Here is a 20,616-nt window from a genome sequence, read left to right as displayed (position 1 = left end):
CTTTCTTAGATAAAGGGTAAAATATATGTGATATTGACTATATTTAAGATCAGATATTGAGTACAACTTACCTTAAAATGTATGGTGAATAAGAGATAACTGTGTAGAAACCATGGAAATTGGCCATGCAAATATTTTTTAATCTCTGCTATTACTAAACTTTGTTTCGTTTATTTATTTGGAAAGGTAATCAGTTCAACCAACAATACTTGAAGTCCTACTCTAACGGTCTATGTTTCAAAATAAATAAGCCAATACATGTAAGTCCCCACTTATACTATTAAAACTTTGAGGAGATGGACTGGTAGGGAGTTCAACCCTCTTCTGATGGTAGGAAGACAGGTGGATGGGAGCACTATAAAATATCTTGCCCTAGTTACCAGGTAGGTCTATGGCACACACAAAAGACTTGGAAAGACAAGGCTTTGGGAAAAATTAAACCTCTTCTTCCAATGAGAAAATGAACCAAATATGCCATCAAATGATGAACCAGCAGCAGACAATTTGTGAACCAAGAAAGGAGAATCAACAATTAAGATAAAATAGTTACACAAATTCTTGGGTCAAACACCGCACTTAATTATAAAATATATCATATGTTAAATTAAGCTGAGAAAAGAAGGCCTTGTATCTCCAAAGCAATGATTCACAATGGATTTGATACCAGGCTCAAAATACAGTTTAGCTAGACTTCTCAGAGGGATCATCCTTTATCATTTCCCTGTTCAAAGAGAAATACTACTGCCATCTATTACTCTATTACCCAGATTTTTTTTTAACCCTCTGAAAATCAACACATTCAACACAACTGACATACTTTTTATTGTGTAGACATTAGAAGCAGGGGAAATGCCTCAATCGCCATTTTTCTTGTCAACACATAACACAGTGTCTGTCACACAGCAAGCAATCAACAAACATTTGCTGAATGAATGCATGAGTGCTTGTTATGAGTCAGGCATTACGTTAGCAGCTAACAAAATTCTCAGGAATTCAATAATTTTCAGAATTCTCTTATTGATTTTTCTTGGTGTAATTAGGGTGATTAATAGAAAAAGCTGAATAAGAGAAACATGGCTCAATTGAAAGTGTGGCTTCATAATTGTTATTAACAATGACGAAACAAAACACCAGTATATAGATCTAACACTGTTCTTTCCAAAACTGATCCAGCTTACAAATCCTACACAAAATTTAATTAAACAATGAATAAAGACAAATGAGCCTCAAATGGCTTATGGACATAATTTTTATTTAAGCATGGGCTTTTAGCTTGGCTCACCCTAGAGTACAACCTTTTAGTTAGGTTAATAGAGAGTTCAGGGCTACGGGGCCATTATAATGTTGCTGGTGTTGGTACAACTTCATCAGAAGGTATGCGAATGACCCGCAGGAAAAACAATCCACAAAGAGAACACAATGAAAACATCCACTGTTTTACAAATCACTCTGTTACCACAGACACGAAATGGCAGTTACTGTTAGTAAATCAGCCACAGAACACTTTAAAAGAACCTTTAGACAAGGAGCTGGGAACCTTTGGGAGATAGGGTTTTCATCCACAATTTTTAAGTAGAAAATATTTCAAGGTCAGGCATTTTTCTTATCCACAAAACAACGCTAAACCAACATACATTTTAAGGAGTATATTAAAGGAGATACAATATCTTTACAACTATCTTCTTGAGTAGGTATCTCAATGAATTCTCTGCAGAATATAAGTCGCCCGAAATTCAGCAGCAAAATATTGCAACATAACAAGTAAATAGTGTCAATGTGTTATACTGTAGAAGAGAACACATAAAGGAACAATGATAATTTAATCATATAAAACATGATACAGAGCTGAAATACAGTCCACTTAAATAGCTTTGTGACCAAGAATGTTAAATTCTGTACTAAATGCCATTTTTAAACATAAAATCTCTTAAATTTTTGTGCTTAAACTTTTTTTTCCATTAAACTATTTCTTATTTTCAATACTGCCACTGTAACTGATATTACAACAGATCACAATTTTCACGGACACAGCAACATGAAGACATTTACTCATGAGAAAATAAGTCACTTGTCATTAGTTCACAGTGTGGGAAAGTGGTGTGCACTCGGTCGTAAGAAGGGCTTTCAGTTAGTCACCAAGTCCTTCGCAGAATTTTCCTGATATCAGATGCGGTGCGTGATTTAAAAGAATGGGAAGCAACACATCACATGTTGGAAGGAAAAATAAAAGTTGTGATTCTTCATGGGTATCGTCTAAGTGACCTCCGTCTTCTGTTGTAGAAATGCCTGAGCCCATGTTGTCGTGAAAAATTCATCATGTAATTTTGTTTGCGAGTGCTGTTAAAATCAGAAAGGACAGAGGCAGGGAGGCAAAGGAAAGAGAGCATGTAAGTCCCATCATGGAAAGCAAAATCGAGTCTGTGTTCTAAGTTACCCTGCTATTTGGCTGAAAATTTTCATGGTTGGTCCTGCTGACAATGCTACCCCAGGACAGAATAACTAAAGGTTGACACCTGCATTCACTGCCTTTGGCCTTGAAGAAATCCCCTTCTTTTCATTAGTGAGCTCCAAACCAGAAAAAAAATAAAAAAGGTAAATTCTCTTGACTCATGGTGAAAGTGGACTGAAATTGTTTTGGCTTTTTGAATTTTATTCTGGACCTTTTTCTGAACACTTGGGGTGGATTTCATTTGAGAGGAAGTGTGTGCTGTACCCATTACCTTATTTAGACACATCTTTAACAAGTAGGAAACATAACTTGATTCCTTTAGCAAACATTCTCGTTTAAAGCTTAAAAAGCAAAAAAGAAGTTGTTAGCTGAATCAGCTTGACCTTCCTATTTCCTTAGACTCAGGGGCAAAATAAAGTAAGTTTTTCTCATGGCCTTCCACAAACAGTAAGCATTTGGGGTCTAGAAACATGGTCTTATGAAAAAGACATTCCACTGGAAAAAAGATCATAAAATACTAAGAAAGTGTAATCGACTGTATAATTGACTGTATGTGTATGTGTATGTATATACGTAAGTACATACGTACATGCATACGTACATACTATACGTGAAGCTGATAAAAGTACTGAAAATTTCTGTAGGAAATTGCACAATATTGGTAGACATAGCTGTTAAAAGTTTTGGTATGGAAAATATACTTTAAAAAGGATCATTATCTATAACATCACTGGAAAGAATCACACTCCTTTCACACACTGACCTGAGTGACAACATATCTCACTGTGGCATCAAAACGTGGTTTTGAAATGTGAGCCTATCAGTATTTTTCAAATTCACTGAGTCTCTTCAATGCTGTCTGGACACAGAATTTTTCCCTCCTTAATTTCATGGAAACATAAAATGTATCTGGAGTGGGATGATGTCATGTGATGTGATTCCACTATGAAGGTCAAGATGACATGAGCGTGAGTTAGGGTAAAGAGGAGGCAACGGGTGATTTTGCACCAAGCAGCATATTCCAGGTTATTAATGATCAATATACTAGGTAAGGTGTAAAATGGTACTGTTTTACATAGTATGTTATACTAGGTATTATATTTAAGCATATTACACTAACATTTATAATATACAAAAACCTTTAAAATGAGGGTTTTATAGTTTGATCATTAGAAAATTTATAATAAAATATCTCAAAGGAAGATATATAAAGTGAATGTCATCAGATACGCTTAATCAAAAAGCAACAGCATCTATACTGAAAACCTGATAAAAAGACTCACAGTGATATCTATTTTATAAAATAAAATGAAGTGCTAATAATTTTCTACTCTAGGTTTCTATTTTAGCAAAATGCTGGAAACTATAGAATGGAAGCTAGAATATACTCTGAAGACACTGTAGAGAAAACCACAAAACAATCAGGTTTATCTTCAGTAGCTTTACTAGCCCTCCTTCCTCCCGTGATGTTGCACATATATTAACGAAGTCATCAGTTTCAATTCCATAGTTGAAGGATGAAATGAATTTATCCCCTATTTATTATCAGCTGTAAGTCCTAATTGCTGCCTGGTTACAAAAGAAGAGCAATGACCTTTTATCTTTAACTAATTAGTCTTGAACGAATCAAGTGTTAGAAGAATCCTGTTACCTCTTTCATCACAAAATGCTGGGACTGGCACTAGGCCATCTTCCTCCCAACACGGTAGGTCACCTTGTAGCCCTTTCCCTTATATGATTATATATATGTTATTATAGTGGCCCCCTAAACTAGCCTCCTCATTCTCTCTCCTTATGAAAAAAAAAAAAAAAAAAAAACGCTGCTGAACAGAAACCATGAGATCCTGAGAACATATCACTGAATACACAATGGTATGTATGTGGGTGGGTGTCTTCCCACATACACAGGGTGCATTTGGCACACCGGTCTCAGTAAACTTTCCCTCAAATGTTGGCTTTACTTTGGCAACAAGCCACTCACGATCCTATAGTCCATGGAGCTATCATGACATCTAAGTCAACTTAGCCAGATACTTCAAGTCCTCTACACGTTTCATCTTACTCTGTTTGTCAAGTCCTTTCTTCCACTACATTCCCATACAGACCGCTCTATTCAAACGCACCCTGAGCCTTTTCCATCTGTCTCACTGGTCAACCCCTTACATCACTTCTTAAATTTCTATGTTTTTTTCCCAAGTATCACATTTTATATATTGCTCACTGAAGGGACTGCCCCCCAACTCTGAACCCTCATAGCGCTCATCTTCTGCTCTGGAGGGAGACTGTATTTTGTTGGGGCAGTGGCCTGTCCCCCATTCCTCCCCCCACCCCCACACCACAGAACTGAGCCTCCTGCCTCACCCGTGGGTGGTCAAGGCATGTCTGTTGAACTTTTGGTGACTTACTGATTGGATTCCTGTTGTAAATCATTACTCTTTAACTATAAAGAATAATTGCAAGGTTAAAGCAATGAAAATTATTCTGTTGAAAACATGTTTAAAGATATAAGGTACTCAAAGAGAATTTAAAATAGTTAAAATATTTTACATAGAAAAAAAACTCAGAACACTCAAGATATTTAGTTATCCCAATGCAACCTAGATTGACACGAAAGTGACCGCAATAGATGGGAACAAAGGAACATTCAATTTTTAACAAAAATTCATGTGCATGTTTCATGGCTTTAAAGCAACTTCTCTAAAAGAACTATTGACTCATTATTCTCCATTGCTATTTATAAGAAAATAAATATCAACAGGTTGCAGATCTTTAATACCTTGACAGTCAGTCCAGCATGGAAGCTTAAATCTCATTAGAAGGCATTTTGATTCATTGGATACCCTTTAATTTTGAATAAATTTAAATATCAGCAGCATATCTTTGGATCCCTGAGAATGTTGATGCACATGTTTGCTATAGATGCCTTGTGTTTATCTAGTCACATTCAAAATGGCCAGATTTTCAAAGCATTCTTGAAACTAACTAGTACTTTCATATGTAAAATATAAATATTTCTGGAGTCTGTTAGGTCGGAATCTAAAGAAGCAGGTTTTTCCAGTTCATAAGCTTTTTTTAAAATCAAGCACCGTGGAAAGCTATACCAAACTGCTGTCTGCCTACTGGGCCATTTAATAAACTGATGTGGTCATTAAACAGATGTTGTGGCTTCTGAAATGTCTAACTTACAGGACTGGGCACTCTTAAACAAGTTGAAAGATCTCATGTTTACTTTTTTTTTTCTTTGTGGAGCCTGTTTTTGTCTCTGATATATGTAGATATATAGATAACCTTATAACCAAAATAATAATAGGTGTGATGGAATTAAGATTTGTTTTTCCACTGCAGTTACAGGGGAAAGTAATTTTTTATTATCAGTCCAATGAAGGCAGGTAATGTTCATCCCAAGGCACATCAATTACACTATTTGACCTATCGATTTGCTCTGGCTACGCATTGAACTTGGTCCATTTTTAAATTTTCCTACTGTCAACCATTGAGCGAAGGGAGAGTGAGTATCAGTGGCATCTTGGCAATGCTGACTTAAATGTTCACTATCACTGAGTGAGTTTAGGGACTTAGATGATATGGAAATATAAGATGCTCCTCTGCTTCTGCATAGGAAATACGGATATTGCAAAAATTTTCTTTTCTTTTCTTTTTTTTAAAGATTTTATTTATTTGACAGAGAGAGACACGGTGGGAGAGGGAACACAAGCAGGGGGAGTGGGAGAGGGAGAAGCAGGCTTCCTATGGAGCAGGGAGCCCGATGCGGGGCTCGATCCCAGGACCCTGGGATCATGACCTGAGCCGAAGGCAGATGCTTAACGACTGAGCCACCCGGGCGCCCCAGATATTGCAAGAATTTTCAAGAATGACTGTGCTCTTCTGAACTGTTACTCCTCACTGGAGCCAGTATCTTAGGTCATTAATTATTATGAAAAAATTTCAATTGATTTTTAATAGGTTCTTATGGAAATGGGGAAGACAGAGACTTGGTAGAAGTAATCTGAGCTCATAGAAATGTAAGTATTTTTACTGATCTGTAATTAATTTATTTATTACCAAAACATATGATACAATAAATAACACCTCGTATGAATGCAGGAATAAGAATTCAGTGGATTGTCACATCTTCCAGAGACATATTGGTGAGGGTCAGATGAGAAGCTGCCGTTCAAACTAATCAATGAAACTCCCTTGCATAGAGGATGCTGGATATTTCACTTTCAAGACCATGCATTTTCAGGAAGGCCACACAGAAATAAGTGTAGACTCATATATCTCACAAATGTTGAAGATTTCATATTTATTTTCTCTGTTAAGTGGTAAGGAGAATAATATCTGGTAATGTATACCTCAGGGGAGTTGTAAGGACTAAATGGAAACTTCTAGCATAGTATGCAGATGATTAATAAATGATAATCATTTTAACTTCTTTCCTAAGTCTTAAAGTATCTCCACTAGAGGACAAATGCAGCTATATATTAAAGAGGGCAAATCTTACCTAAGAATAGGATCGAGAACTCACAAATGTTATGAATAAGTCCACTACCTTCTGCCAATTCACTTATTAATTTAGAATAAAACTGAAAAGTCAAGTTACCCTCATGCATCTCCAGCACAGTAGATCTTTTGAAAGACATTACATTTAATCAGAGCCCCTAGGTCTTTTGCACACATTTCTGGTTTTAATTTCCCCTCACAACAAGTTTATAAACTATGAGCACTTCAAAAGCACCTAACACAGTCCCAGGCATAGAGTCAAATTTGTTACCCAGTGAAGCAATGCTGATTAGCACTCTGTTGTGCCTAACACTGCATATACGTTACAGAATCGCCACAAGGTTGCTGAACCCTGAGTTTACATGATATAGGTTTCAAATGTCCCAGTGTATCTCAATATCATATACAACTTTGTTCTCACAATTTTTTTTTAATTGCAAAGGTCTTTGACAACACTTCTGTTAATGTAGGTAACACTGATGAAACCATCGGTCAACAATTACCCAGGATTAGTAAGAGGACTTACCTTACTCTAGTGGAAAACCAATGACAGCAAATAATGAAATATAACACAAGTTAAAAAATGCCTTTCAATGCATGCAGCACTGTGATTAGTCATAAAAGTCTGATCAGGTTTAGATGCAATATAGGATTTTTCATCTCTTTTGAAAATAAAAATTAAAGAAGTTATTTCTTATTCTTCTACACCTACTATATACATATATTTGACTTTTTAATGTAATGCAACATGCAATATTTGCTCATAACCATATGTCAGGGTACATGTAGCTTAGTACTACATTTGGCATAAATGTTGTGTATAAAGTATAAATACGAAAGTAGTAGTTAATAACTGACATTAATTTTGCTATCTGTTTTTTCAATTATTTACATTTTAGAAAAATGCTTATTTCTGAATATATTAAGGAATGGGCTTTAAAAAATACAGACGTCCACTACATCAGATAACACAGTCAAATTAATAAAGGATAAATATGCTTTGCAACAAATGTACTATGCTCGTTTCCATAAATCATTTGTGCCAAAAATGACAGTATTTTGATAATGAATAGCATGAGGGGATGGTCATGATGGTACTCATATTATTAAAATCTGATAGATGCGTTTAAGACCATAGTTAGCAACATACTGGTTTTCATTCCCAGTAAATGTGGTAAAGATTCACTTCTTAGTAAATCAATTTACAAAGGCTCTTTACTGAGCAATTTGCTTTCAAGGTACACATGCAAAAATTGGCCCACTTCATTATACACATGACAGGTTGTGACTTAAACACGTACACAAAAAAATGTGATGTGTGAATGAAATGCATAGTTGGGTGCGGGAGATTCTTAGGGTAGAAGGATGAGTGCCCAAGAGAAAAGATTAAGGCCAATAATTTTCCTTTATCCTAAGAAGAACCCCACCAGCATGGATCTTGTGAGGGGTCTGCCCAAGCGTGTTCACAAACATTTACTGAAAAACGTTCTATGCTAGCAAATGAATTCAGAGAAATTAGGTTTCTGACATGATTGTCAGTGACTATGTTATGCTACATTGTTCAGACTTTACAGAATAAGGCCTTTTGGTAAGCTAGTGAGGCTGGAAAAAAAGTGATCTGTCAATTCAGTCCATCTGTTTTATGCCAGAATAGCAGGGGCCAATCATCCTGAAGTGCTTTTCATGGGCAGGTTTTATTGAAAAACATCACGAGAACGAAAAGATTTCACTCTCAAACAAGCACAAAGCATAAGTAACTTTGCTTGTTAAATGATAAATGGTGCTTTTTATCTTTATGGTGTGGGGCCTGTCACTCCGTACATCCATATTTATGAAATGCAGATCCTTCCACATGGAGCACGTTAGAATTAAGCCATGAGATTACACATTTATTATGTATGTTGTCAATTTAGGATGCATTCCTTAAGCCTTGAAATATTTTCAAAAGTGCTGAATTTGTTCTCATCAAACTCTTTTCTCTTCTTAGTTAATATGGGCAGTAGTGAGGTTAAACTCAAGATACCATGCATGACCACAATTTTTCTTTCTAGGGATTTTTAGCATGTGTCCTTAGTGCACATGCACAGAAGCAAAACTATGGTAATAAAGCTAGATTAGGCCAGTCTGCACTCAGAAAAGAAAATACATTCTAAAAATGTATGGTTTTCCAACCATTAGTTGCAAAAACATATTAGCAGCCCTCTTTGCAGTAATCAGTTACGCAGGGCTTGTATCTCTTTAGATTTGCATCCCAGTCTCCTCTCCTGTCCACACTTGAGGAGTTAGCCATACTAGTTTATATAACTAAATGTTATCATATAAAAGTATAGTGAATTTGAGGATATTTTGAATTCTTAGGGATATATGGGAGAATTCTATCTCTCTATTTCTAAATACACATTCACTGTAGCAAAATTAAAATTAGCACTATTTGTGAATCATGAAATTAGCCTTGGATAGCTTCTCTGTGCCTCATTTGGTTGAAAGATACTCTGGAAAATTATTTTTCTGAATCCTCTGGAACTTTCTTTTTTATTTTAAGCTTATCAAATGAATAACTTAAAGTAATTAATCTGTAGAGCTATCAAGGGCATATTAATTAGTAAATGCCTTAAAACTGTTGACTATTCTGAAAAGAAGTACTTTGAAAGGGTACAGTGGTATAGAAATGTTAAATCCTAAGACAAGAGCAAAATATCAAAAAGATAGTTCTGAAAATATACTTTCTCTGTATTGGCATGAGGGGATGGTCATTAAAAGAAAAGGAAAGGAAAGAAAAGGAAAGAAAACCAAGCGACTCCTTTAATTTTAACAAATTTTTAAAACGTCATTAAAGAGATAGTATTTGCTTTTAAAATTACCTGTGTAATATATAAAAATAAAATTATACGGTGATATGTGTGAAGCTATAATTTTTAAATTATTCACTGAAACTATTCATGTGTGGCGATGCTCACTCCTCACGCAAAATGTTTTAGTGCCCTGAAAATCCGAGAGAACCATGCAAAGTAAGAGCAGACAGGTGCCTGGTACGTGAAAAATTCTTGAAAGTACTAAAATTCTGGAGATGGAATCAAAGTGAAGTCTTTACAAATACAGATTATTTCTCCAGAAAAATACCGGAAACAACAGGTATGACTGATATGATAGATTCCAGAGAATCTGAACTTGACTCTTACAGTAATATCATGATGCTGGTGGCTGCTTCTAAAAATTAGTATCAACACCAGGCATTCCAGGATAGGGAACGAAGAACAGAGTTCTGCTTCAAAGTTGCAAAGGGGCTGTTTCATACCAGGGGAGGATATTTGCATGGCTGAGCCCACCTGCTCTTTAATTTTGTCTAAGGGCGGGTATTATGGTGATGATAAGCCTCTGAAATCTGAAACCAATAACTGAAATTGCTTGGCTGGGTGGCAGGAGAAGAAATAGCTACTCACACATATGATACGTCTACCCCAGGGCAGTATTAGCTGCCTTCTTTTGAGGACTGTCAGGTTTTGAAGTTTCCATAGGAGTTGGTAAGGCTTTGTCAGGCACAGGAAGCCCCATTAACGTAAACTGACTTGGCAAGAGACTTGAAAGATAAAAAGTGTTTATTGACTCTAAATCTGATTCTCAACCAGCTTATTAGAATCACCCGAGGTGCTTTTAAAAAAGACTGATGCTCAGCTCCCACTGCAGATCAATTTAAAATCAAATCATCTGTAGGGATGCTTCTTCCAAAAGCTTCTGATGTTCAGTCAGATTGAGAAGCGCTGCTCTGAAAGGAGAGTAGTTAGGGCAGAAAGGTTGTAGGGTTGGTTTTTGGTCTATTTGGACATATCTCTGGCCTTGCTACATATCTGTATTCATTTTAGAGCCCAGGTTATATTCTATTCTCCTGGAAGAATGTGTTCTGAAGAAGTCAACATCTAAGTAAAACATCAGCCTCATGTATAGATCCAAATGAGTTTGGACTGTTTTTAAACTTCAACTTTGTCTTGTGGAGGCAGAGCCCAGCAAGTTGTCCAAAGCAGCAGAGCGCACAGTGGGGGCTTGTGTAGGGACCAGGTTGCTCTTGGATTTGGGGGTTGATATGGATGCCATGCAAGCAGGTGCCTCAGTGAAAACTAAGACGAGGGCTAACTCAAGACTGAAAAATTCAGCTCATGGCTATGATTGAAAGAAAACAAATCTGGTAGTTTGCCTACAAATCAATCATTTAAATTTGCTTTCAAAATGACTGAAATCAGCCAAAGGACTGATTTCATTTTTGGTTTGGTAAACAGAATGAACATTTGAACCTATCTACCGAGAAGATTCGCCTCTCCTTGCCAACCACTTGGAGCCATCAGTCCGAACCCGTCGAGACATAAGCATTCCAGTTCTACAGGAACTAGATCGTTAGAGAAAAAGCAAGTCATCTCTCTGCGGAACAGTCAACCCGGCTAGGTGAGAGCAGTGCCAACTTTATTATACGGGAGAAACCACGGGGGAACACCCTCCACGTGCTCGGTGCTGGGGTTGGTCAGGGGGGATCTGAAACCACAAATTCCTCGCTCCAGTGGCCATTGCGTCATTGCACGGAAGAATGCCTTGGGCATCTGTGGCTCAGACAGGTGTTTGTAACTGGGCGCCTTAGCTAGAAATAGACCCCTTCTCTCTTCAGCATGTCATGCCATCTCATAAGGCAACCCAGATGCGGCAAAGACATTGTTTCCCATTTACCTCGAGACTTTTGTGTTACCCAATTTCACTAATATGGTCAAATCCGCAGATACGTCTTTTGCTTATTGAAGTTTTCTAAGCATATTAAATTGCTTTGGGGACTTTGCTACTTCAGGCTGACTCGAGCTACAGATTGCAGTTGCCGAAGGGCGTAGGCCAAAGTCTCGCGAGGGCTTCTCATCAGGAACGGTTGTTACTGAATTAAGGAGCATGCCATAGCAAAAGAATTTCAAACCTTCCCGAAATGGACATGGGATGCAATGTATCAGATACTCACAGGACGACCTCCACATGGTCCAAAGCCCATTGATCATGACCTGTTCCGTTGTGGCGAGGTTGCCACCAGCGCAATAAAACTCCTTTCATCCGTGCCTCCCTGGGTCACAGAAGGACAAAGAGGTTAGGCGCTGGAAGACAAAACTTCCTGGTATGCCATTTCCAGACCTCAAAGACGGCAGGCCAGTCTAAATCAACACGACTGAGGCTACGGAATTCGGATTTGCTTAGGTCACGGCACTCTTCTGAGCAGCATTAAATTTTAGGGGCGACTCCAGGACTTGTAGTCCGTTTCCCTCTCCCTTCCTACCTCCCCGGGCTCCGGAAGCAGCTGGAAGGAAGGAAGAGCACCGAATTCGGTCCACGTTCGGGCCATGCCTTCTGTGTGACAGGCGCTGTGCTAGAATTGGGGGTACGGTGCCGAACCAAAGGGACACCGTTGCCTAGCCTCAGAAAACTTTCAAAGGAGTGCACCCCGAAAATTAAAAAATGTTCTTCTCTAAAGGACTAGAAATACCCGTCAGAGAAAGGGAAACAGGCAAAAAGCGCCCCCTGCGTTCAGCGGTCACGCTCTCTTCCCTCGTGCGCCTCCTCCCGGCCTCACGGGAAACAGCAACCCAACTCTGGAGCTCTGGGTGCATCTCGGTTCCGCCGCCACCCACCGTGGCGGTGTTGGCGCAGGAGCTCAATCTCGGTGATCCCCAGGGATCGGGCCACTTACAGGGGGACGTTGTAGGACACCCTCTGGGCCTGCGTGAAGTCCTTGGGCTGGTGCTGCGCGATCACGTGCCAGCTGATGCCGCCGTTGACGCTGTACTGAAGCAGCACGGCTTTGTCGGCGGCGCGCGGGCCGCTCACGTCACTGTTGCAGCTGTCCGTCTGCGCACTGCTCCCAATTTGCAAAACAAACATGATTTTGCTGAAAACACAGGGAAACGCGCGTCAGGGAGTAGTAGAAGAGTTATACTTTCTAATTTTTTTCTTTTTAACCTTTGCGAATTTCTGAGGTCATAGAGTAGAAATGGAAGCATCCAGTCCTAGGACTAAGGCGTGTTAATAAAAAAATGTATTTATATTAACCTTTACCTCCTACCAATGAGAAATCATCTCAGAAGGTGGGTTTTCTACACCAAGAAAACAATTTTGACTTTCAAAAGGCCTGTGATCTTCTTGTCTTAGAGTATTTTGCCCCAAATACCTTCTATTCTCTGGAAGGTAATGTGGGCCAAATAAGCATGAGGACATAGAGAGGACCAGGAATAAAACCAGGATATTTATACTACATCCCCCACCCACCCACCCATAGCTCCAAGCTGAACAGCATCTGCACAAGGATAGATCATCATGTCTATTTTAGGAGAGTATGTTTGGAGATCATAGCGGAGGGAAAACTGAGTTGGACATGCAGGCTCTGGACCGTGTCTGTTAATCTGTTTCAAGTGTCATTTTGCTCCTCATGGTCATCCTTGCCCTTAGAAGATACAGTTGTTTTTTTTTTTTAGATTTTATTTATTTATTTGACAGAGAGACAGCGAGAGCAGGAACACAAGCAGGGGGAGTGGGAGAGGGAGAAGCAGGCTTCCCGCTGAGCAGGGAGCCTGATGTGGGACTCAATCCCAGGACCCCAGGATCATGACCTGAGCCGAAGGCAGACGCTTAATGACTGAGCCACCCAGGTGCCCCAGAAGATACAGTTTTTAAACATAGGAAATCTACCCTCATAAGAGTCCTAGTGATTAGTAGAGTAGTGCCATTTACGGGACCTGGTGACAATGAGGCAATAGACTTAACACTTGTGAATGCATAAATTAAAACAAACTTGCTTGCACAACATGGCGTGCAATTGTTCATTAAGCAGCAGCTACTTGCAGCTGTATATGGGGTCAAGGGAAACATCAGGCTGTCCCAGATTAAGTCCATCTTTCTGGCAGGAAAACATGGGATGGGTGAACATAACTTTTGGCACCTCCGTAGTTATCACACAGGACTTCATTGTATTTTCATTTGTTTATCATACCAAAAGACCCTAAACTTGCCTTTCTGCCTCTGAAAATACATTACTAATATTTTCTAAAGTCAAAAGTCTTAAGTAAACGTCTACATTTTTATTTAACCAAGCATCTAATTCTCAAAATCCTTGTAGCTCCAGAACACTTTGCAACAGTCAGTGGATACTCTAGTCCAGTACTTTGCAATCTTCATAAAGCCTTGGAATCTTTTTTTTGAATTACCCAGACAAAAGAGGTGGCAGAGTTGGGAATGAGCAGGTGGGGAAGGAAATCCAACCTTCCTGGGGTCTCTTTTTCTCTGTCACTTCCCTGGTCGATTTGCAGTCTCTGTCCACTCTACTCTGCATTAATAACCAGCTCCAAGAACATGTGATTTTTAAAGTTCCCATCCATTCACTGATCCTCCATTTCTGTTTATTGTAACTGCATATACTAAATATAGGTATATATGTTTGCCTGACTACAAATTTACTTCAGATATACATTTATATTTATATACTTGCAAATAATCAACCTGAAATTATCTATATATGTTATCTACAGCCAACTTAAATTTTTTTCATTACTTTTTTTAAACTTTATTGAGACATAATTGACATAAAACACTGTGTAGGTTTAAGGTATACAACATGTTGATTTGACTGACTTATCAGTTTTTTATATTTGACCATTTCTCCTGGCTTATGCCTATGTCACCACCACTCAGCCAGTGTACGTAAAGACAAACAAGGTAATTCTACAATAAATTGAAGCAAAGCATAATTCTGAGTTGTGAAAACATACATTGCCTCCTCCTACCAAATTCAAGTGACATTTAGGTCTCCACGGCTTTGCAACACCCATGCCGTGACGTTCACACTTATATTTAACAGACAGCGGGAAGTGACCAGTCTTGTGGCCAGTTCTGTGTCTGAACTACAACACAGAAGTTTGGTTACCTTGCTCGAGTGAGATCCAGAGGCTTGGTGGCCGCCTGCCTTATCTGACAGCCATTAAAATAGAGTGAGTCTCCATGGGCGTAGGGCGTCAGCTGCCCGCAGCCACTTCCTATCACCCCACCTTGAATGGTCTCCCAGTTTGCTTCAGTGACTCTTGCTGACTCGAAATTATCTTTGATATAACTGGGAAGATCATGACTGAAAACAGAGCAATCGTCACCTAGAAGGAAGGGAATAATTGCAAAAGTTAGCGAGAAGCAGCAGAAATATTAAAGATGAAGGATTCAATCTTAGGCTTAGTCCGTTCTTGTTACCGTAAGAAGAACAACATACCAAGCAGATACAGACTCCCAGAAATAAATGTTTCTTTTGTACTGGAGCAATTATTGGCTTGTGTTCTTGAAAAAAATCCCACTATGGGTGCTACATTATGTAGGTGCTAATGTACCTAGTGCTCACGTGAATCGATTGTGTAAATACCCAGCATCTGGCTGGGCCTATATGTTCATCAATGATGGGTCTTGGTGGAGAGCTCTCATGCTGGCATTAGAAACCAACCTAATTTCTTTCTCCCCAGCATGCTTTTGTAACAGAAAATAGGATAGGGGCGCCTGGGTGGCTCAGTTGGTTAAGCAACTGCCTTTGGCTCAGGTCATGATCCCGGGGTCCTGGGATCGAGCCCCGCATCAGGCTCCCCACTCCTCAGGGAGCCTGCTTCTCCCTCTGCCCCTCCCCCTGCTCATGCTCTCTCTCTCTGTCAAATAAATAAATAAAATCTAAAAAAGAAAAAAGAAAAAGAAAATAGAATAAGTCATGTTCTGGTTCTTCCAGCTCTATACTTGAGTTTGGGGGCAGAGTCTGCATTTTATTCATTGTTGGATTATAGTACCTTACGCAATACTTAGCACCTATAAGATATGCAATAACAAGGTCATATAAATAAATGAATAGTGAATAGGCTGGAAGAATGAGACCACTGAGCTGAAATATGGGCATTTAAGACATAAAATTAGCATATGTGTATGTGTTTGCATTTGCCCTTGATTTAAACAGCACAACTTGCCTAAATATCTACAATAGTTCCAAATCAAAAGGTCATAGATCTGTTGGAGCAAGGGAGAGGGCAAATTCCAGGCATCTGGGACTCCTTGTGAGACATCTGATTTGTTCATTTGCCTCAAGTTCAAGTTCTCCAGCTAATACATGGATAGAACCAGCTGGTCTCAGCGGTTATGAGACAAGAAGAAAGAGATCACGGCTAAGTAATTTCTGACATGAGAGATGTGCAGCCATCTACATTAATCATACTCATTTCATTTGGAGGCCAGGAAATAGTATCAACCAAGAAATCTAAATATATTCTACTCCCGAAGTCAAATCTATGGATTTTTACATTGTAAAAACTTCCCCATAGGGAAGTTGTATAATTCTGCTCCTCTTTGGATAAATCCTCGGTTACGAGACACAGCAAGGTTGACTGGAAAGAACAACTGGGTAAATGGTCTTCTCTCTGATACTGACTAGCTGTGTCATCTTAGGCAAGTCACATAAGTTCCCGGAGTCCCAGTTTCTTTACCTGTAAAGTGGGAATAATTATATTAACCACAGCTAACTTATGGGGTATCATAAGTTCTTAATGACCCTGCTGAATAAATTGGGGGACACTGTGTAAATAGTAAAGTACAAGGCAATGTAAGAATTAATTCAAAAAGGATTCACTGGGCATTGCTATATGCCAAGTATTAGGCTCTGAGGATATAATGGTGATTATGCAGACTTTGTAACAACAGAAACCTGTTCGAAACCCTGCATCAAAGGAAAGCAGGCTGCAGGCCTTCTCTCAGGCCAAGGGAGCAATTTCCTATGATGTCAGGAGATGAGTACATACTCGGTCCCAAATCATGTATTCAGCTTCTAGAAGCCCAAGCAGTAAAAATGTATTTTTTTTTGAGTCGTGTGTGTGTGTGTGTGTGTGTGTGTGTGTGAGAGAGAGAAAGAGAGAGAGAGAGAGAGAGAGAGAGAGAGAGGGACCTGGAAAACAGAATATCTTGAATCGTCAGCTACATCTTGGGAGGACAGGGGCAGCTGCTATTGGAGAGACTGAGAAAGAAGGAATGTTGGCAAAGTATCCAGGGATGGGCAGCTAAGCCCGGAAGGAGAGAGGGCCAGAAGCAAAAGTAAAGTGTTGGGGGTAGTGCTTGGGGCAGGGAATTATATGGAGGATGGGGAATGTGAAGTGCTATAGAATTCTGTATTTTATTTAATTTTTAAAATTATTTTATTTATTTATATTTTTATTTAGTGCATGAGCAGGGGAAGGGGCAGTGAGAGAGAATCTTAAGCAGGCTCCACGTGCAGTGTGGAGCCTGATGTGGGGCTTGTTCTCAGGACCCTGAGATCATGACCTGAGCCAAAATTAAGAGTTGGCCGCCTCACCGACTGAGCCACCCAGGCAGGCACCCCAGAATTCTGCATTTAAAAAAATACTTCAAGGAATATGGCAGAAAATTATCCTTGATATTTCATTCCAAAGATAAATAACTCTGTACAAAGAGTGTGTCATCTATTCCAAATCCCTCAGGGATGGAGTTTTTCTTTCCTTCCTAGTGGCCTTTTAAAAAAATTGTTTTAAAGATTTTATTTATTTATTTCACAGTGAGAGCACAAGCAGGGGGAGGGGGAGAGGGAGAAGCAAGCTCTCTGCTGAGCAGGGAGCCCGATGTGGGGCTCGACCCCAGGACCCTGGGATCATGACCTGAGCTGAAGGCAGATGCTTAACCAACTGAGCCACGCAGGTGCCCCTCCCAGTGGCCTTTGTATACGTGTTGAAGTGAGGAGAACCTCATGGTCTTCCGTATTAAAAGTGACAGTCTGGGATTCAGACCTTGGAAACTTTCATCACAGATGCAGACGGCGCCAGTGGTGCAGTATCCATGCCCACTGCAGAGCTTGGGGCAAGCCTCTCCGATGTACACATGGTCAATTGCCCAGCTTTGCTTCTCTGTTTCTTCCCCCTTCTGGATCCAGCGGAACTGTGTCGCACTGAAAGTCCAGAGAGAGCAGAAGGGATTCAGTAGGCTGTTACTTCCCGTGGCTGTGTCCCGCCTCCAGCCCTGGGAATGGGAACTATTTCTGAGAAAAGGACTTCCCCAGGCTTCTCCTTGAAGCACCCAAGTCAAGGTGAATGAACTTGTACCCCTCCCACTCTGGGGATATCTCCCAAAGTGCCAATCTGGAAGCTTGTACCTTCCCTGAGAGTTTGATGTGAATTTCCTATTCTATTCCATAATAAATTTGTGTCCACTTTTCTTATTGAGGTATATCATTTTCCAAATCTTTGAGTAAAGTGAATGTTGCTCTAGGAAGATTGCACTCTATTATGTTTATCCTGTGGCTTCGTGTAACCCGACCAGCCCTGCACACCCCAGAGGGTATCTGTATATGGGATGAGCATTGCAGCCTTTGGGAATCACAGAACACTGGAGCAGATATGGTGCCAACTCCAGGTCTTTGAGTGTCTGTGATTTGGGGCCTGTGACTGAGCTTGGCATGTGCTGTGATATTTCATCCAAAGCAGGTTTGAGCTCTCTAGCATTTATAGAAAAGATACCATGTCTTCCTATTTCTTCTTGGGACATGCCATTGCTATTTGGGGACATGGGTGGAGAGGGTACTACAGCTGTAATGGAATCTCACCGCATGAGCTCTGTAGAGATTGCCAGATAATCCCACCAAGTTTACCTTAGTATGCAATTTACCTGGAGGAGACATGGTCAGGCAGCTGAATGGTGATCCTCTTCCAGCTTGAGCTGTTGACAGCATTGTAGATGGTGGCTTCATGGAACTGGAAGGGGGAGCAGCCGATGCTGTTTGAAGAGGAAGGAAGGCACTGGGTCTGAACGAGCTGCCAGGAATCAGACCTGCAGAAACCACAGAGGTTATGGTAGACAACTCTTTAAGAGAAATAGATGACCTGACTAATGACAACATACCACTGTGGGGTTGGGTTACATTGAGGTATTTTTACATAAGTTTTCCATTTCCTGTATATATTTATACAGACAATTAAAAGAAAAATTTAAAATAATTTCACACAAGATATATCTAACTCTTTACAAGCACAAGGATATATTCACAGATAATAGAATAAAATAATAGCATGCATGCTGCTGCATTCTAATGGCTTCCTCCCACTGAAATTATTACCAGAAATATACCTGGAGTTGATTGTCAAAATTCTCTGTTTACCCAACTTAACTCCCCATAATTCATTTTCAAAAGTGGTGGTGGGAGACAGGGCTCCGAATAAAGTAGGGACATGTGACTCTGGCTGAAGCATATTTAGATCTTTTATTGATTTAAATTCTCATTAAGGTTGGTTGAAAATGAGCAACATGAATAAAAGAGAATTCTACTTTGAGCACAAACGTAGTATCTTACTTATTTTAGAAGAAAAAAAGTTTGTTGGCTTGCAGCCAGCCTAGTATGAAAAATTATTTTTCTTGGTTTGAAGGAAAAATCTGAAAATAAGACATACATGTAAATTTTATATAAATGAAATCAATACATGTGAAATAAACATAAACTATACTTTTAGTATAAAAGGTTGCTTTTCTGTAGTTGCTTTAAAAACAGACAACCATTTGAAGTTGTAGTCAAGTTTGGAGGAATGTAAATTATTTCACAAACCTTGCATCCTTAGTATACTCCAACATTACGGAATGAAGGTCACCACAAGAAGTGGCTTCACAACCCACCACAATCTAAAACAAACATAAACAACAAATATGTATAGGGAAGATTAAATACCTATCATTAATTAGAAATTCCCTCTCTCTAAAGTATGACTCTGATAAGTAATCAACAAATATTCAGAGAAGCTTTTACAGAGCAGCCTGCCAGAACACCAACAATACATTTTTTTTTGAATTCTGATACTATATGCTGGCTAACGGAACATAATAAAAGAAAAATCAGGAAGGGAATAAAAAAATATGCAACTTTGTATGAAGATGAGAATTAAGGTTTAAAAAAGTACTATTTCTAATCAAGAGCTGGTTGTTTGAAAAGATAAACAAAATTGTTAAACCTTTAGTTAGACTCATCAAGAAAAAGAGAGGACTACAATAAATAAAATCAGAAATAAAAAAGGAGAAATAACAACTGACATCACAGAAATACAAGGACTGTAAGAGAATACTATGCAAAATTATATGCTGACAAATTTGGACAACCTGGAAGAAAAGGATAAATTCCTAGAAACATAAAATCTTCCAAAAATGAATCAGGAAGAAAGAGAAAACTTGAACAGATTGATTACGAGTTAACAAAATTGAATCAGTAATCAAAAAATTCCCAACAAACAAAAGTCCCCTAAGATGGCTTCATAGATGAATTCTACTAAATACTTAAAGAAGAGTTAATACCTATTCTTCCCAAACTATTCTAAAAAATAAAAGAGGAAGGAAAATTTCCAAATTTATTCTATAAGGCCAGCATTAACTTGGTACCCAAATCAGACAAGGACACCACAGAAAAAGAAAACTATAAGCCAATATTCTTTTTTTTTTAAAGATTTATTTATTTATTTGAGAGAGAGAGAGAGAGAGAGAGAGAGAGAGCGTGAGCATGCACATGAGTGCGGGGAGGGACAGAGGGAGACTCCTCAAGCCAACTTCCTGCTAAGTGCAAAGACCAATGTGGGGCTCAATCCTACAACCCTTGAGATCAT

At 39.1% G+C, this 20,616-nt stretch overlaps 1 protein-coding gene across 2 annotated transcripts in view; it reads right to left on the bottom strand.

Annotated features, from left to right (window-relative positions):
* Nucleotides 1-1,231: 1,231 nt before the first annotated feature.
* The window catches only part of RELN (reelin), a 492,672-nt gene continuing 473,287 nt past the window's right edge, over nt 1,232-20,616 (bottom strand). Inside the window, exons 58-65 of one of the 2 annotated variants that reach the window (XM_027573967.2) lie at nt 19,575-19,648; nt 18,644-18,805; nt 17,770-17,927; nt 14,886-15,105; nt 12,660-12,857; nt 11,940-12,038; nt 7,479-7,484; nt 1,232-2,337 (exon numbers count right to left, since the gene is read on the bottom strand). In XM_027573967.2, the coding sequence (XP_027429768.2) occupies nt 2,241-2,337; nt 7,479-7,484; nt 11,940-12,038; nt 12,660-12,857; nt 14,886-15,105; nt 17,770-17,927; nt 18,644-18,805; nt 19,575-19,648 (1,014 nt within the window). In that variant the 3' untranslated portion in view covers nt 1,232-2,240. The remainder of the gene's footprint in view (nt 2,338-7,478; nt 7,485-11,939; nt 12,039-12,659; nt 12,858-14,885; nt 15,106-17,769; nt 17,928-18,643; nt 18,806-19,574; nt 19,649-20,616) is intronic. The other variant, XM_027573968.2, reaches the window with a different exon arrangement.

This window comes from Zalophus californianus, chromosome 12, assembly GCF_009762305.2.
Source record: "Zalophus californianus isolate mZalCal1 chromosome 12, mZalCal1.pri.v2, whole genome shotgun sequence".
Lineage (NCBI taxonomy): Eukaryota > Metazoa > Chordata > Mammalia > Carnivora > Otariidae > Zalophus > Zalophus californianus.
Note: the sequence above shows the minus strand (reverse complement) of the source record. Positions and strands in the feature narration are given on the sequence as shown.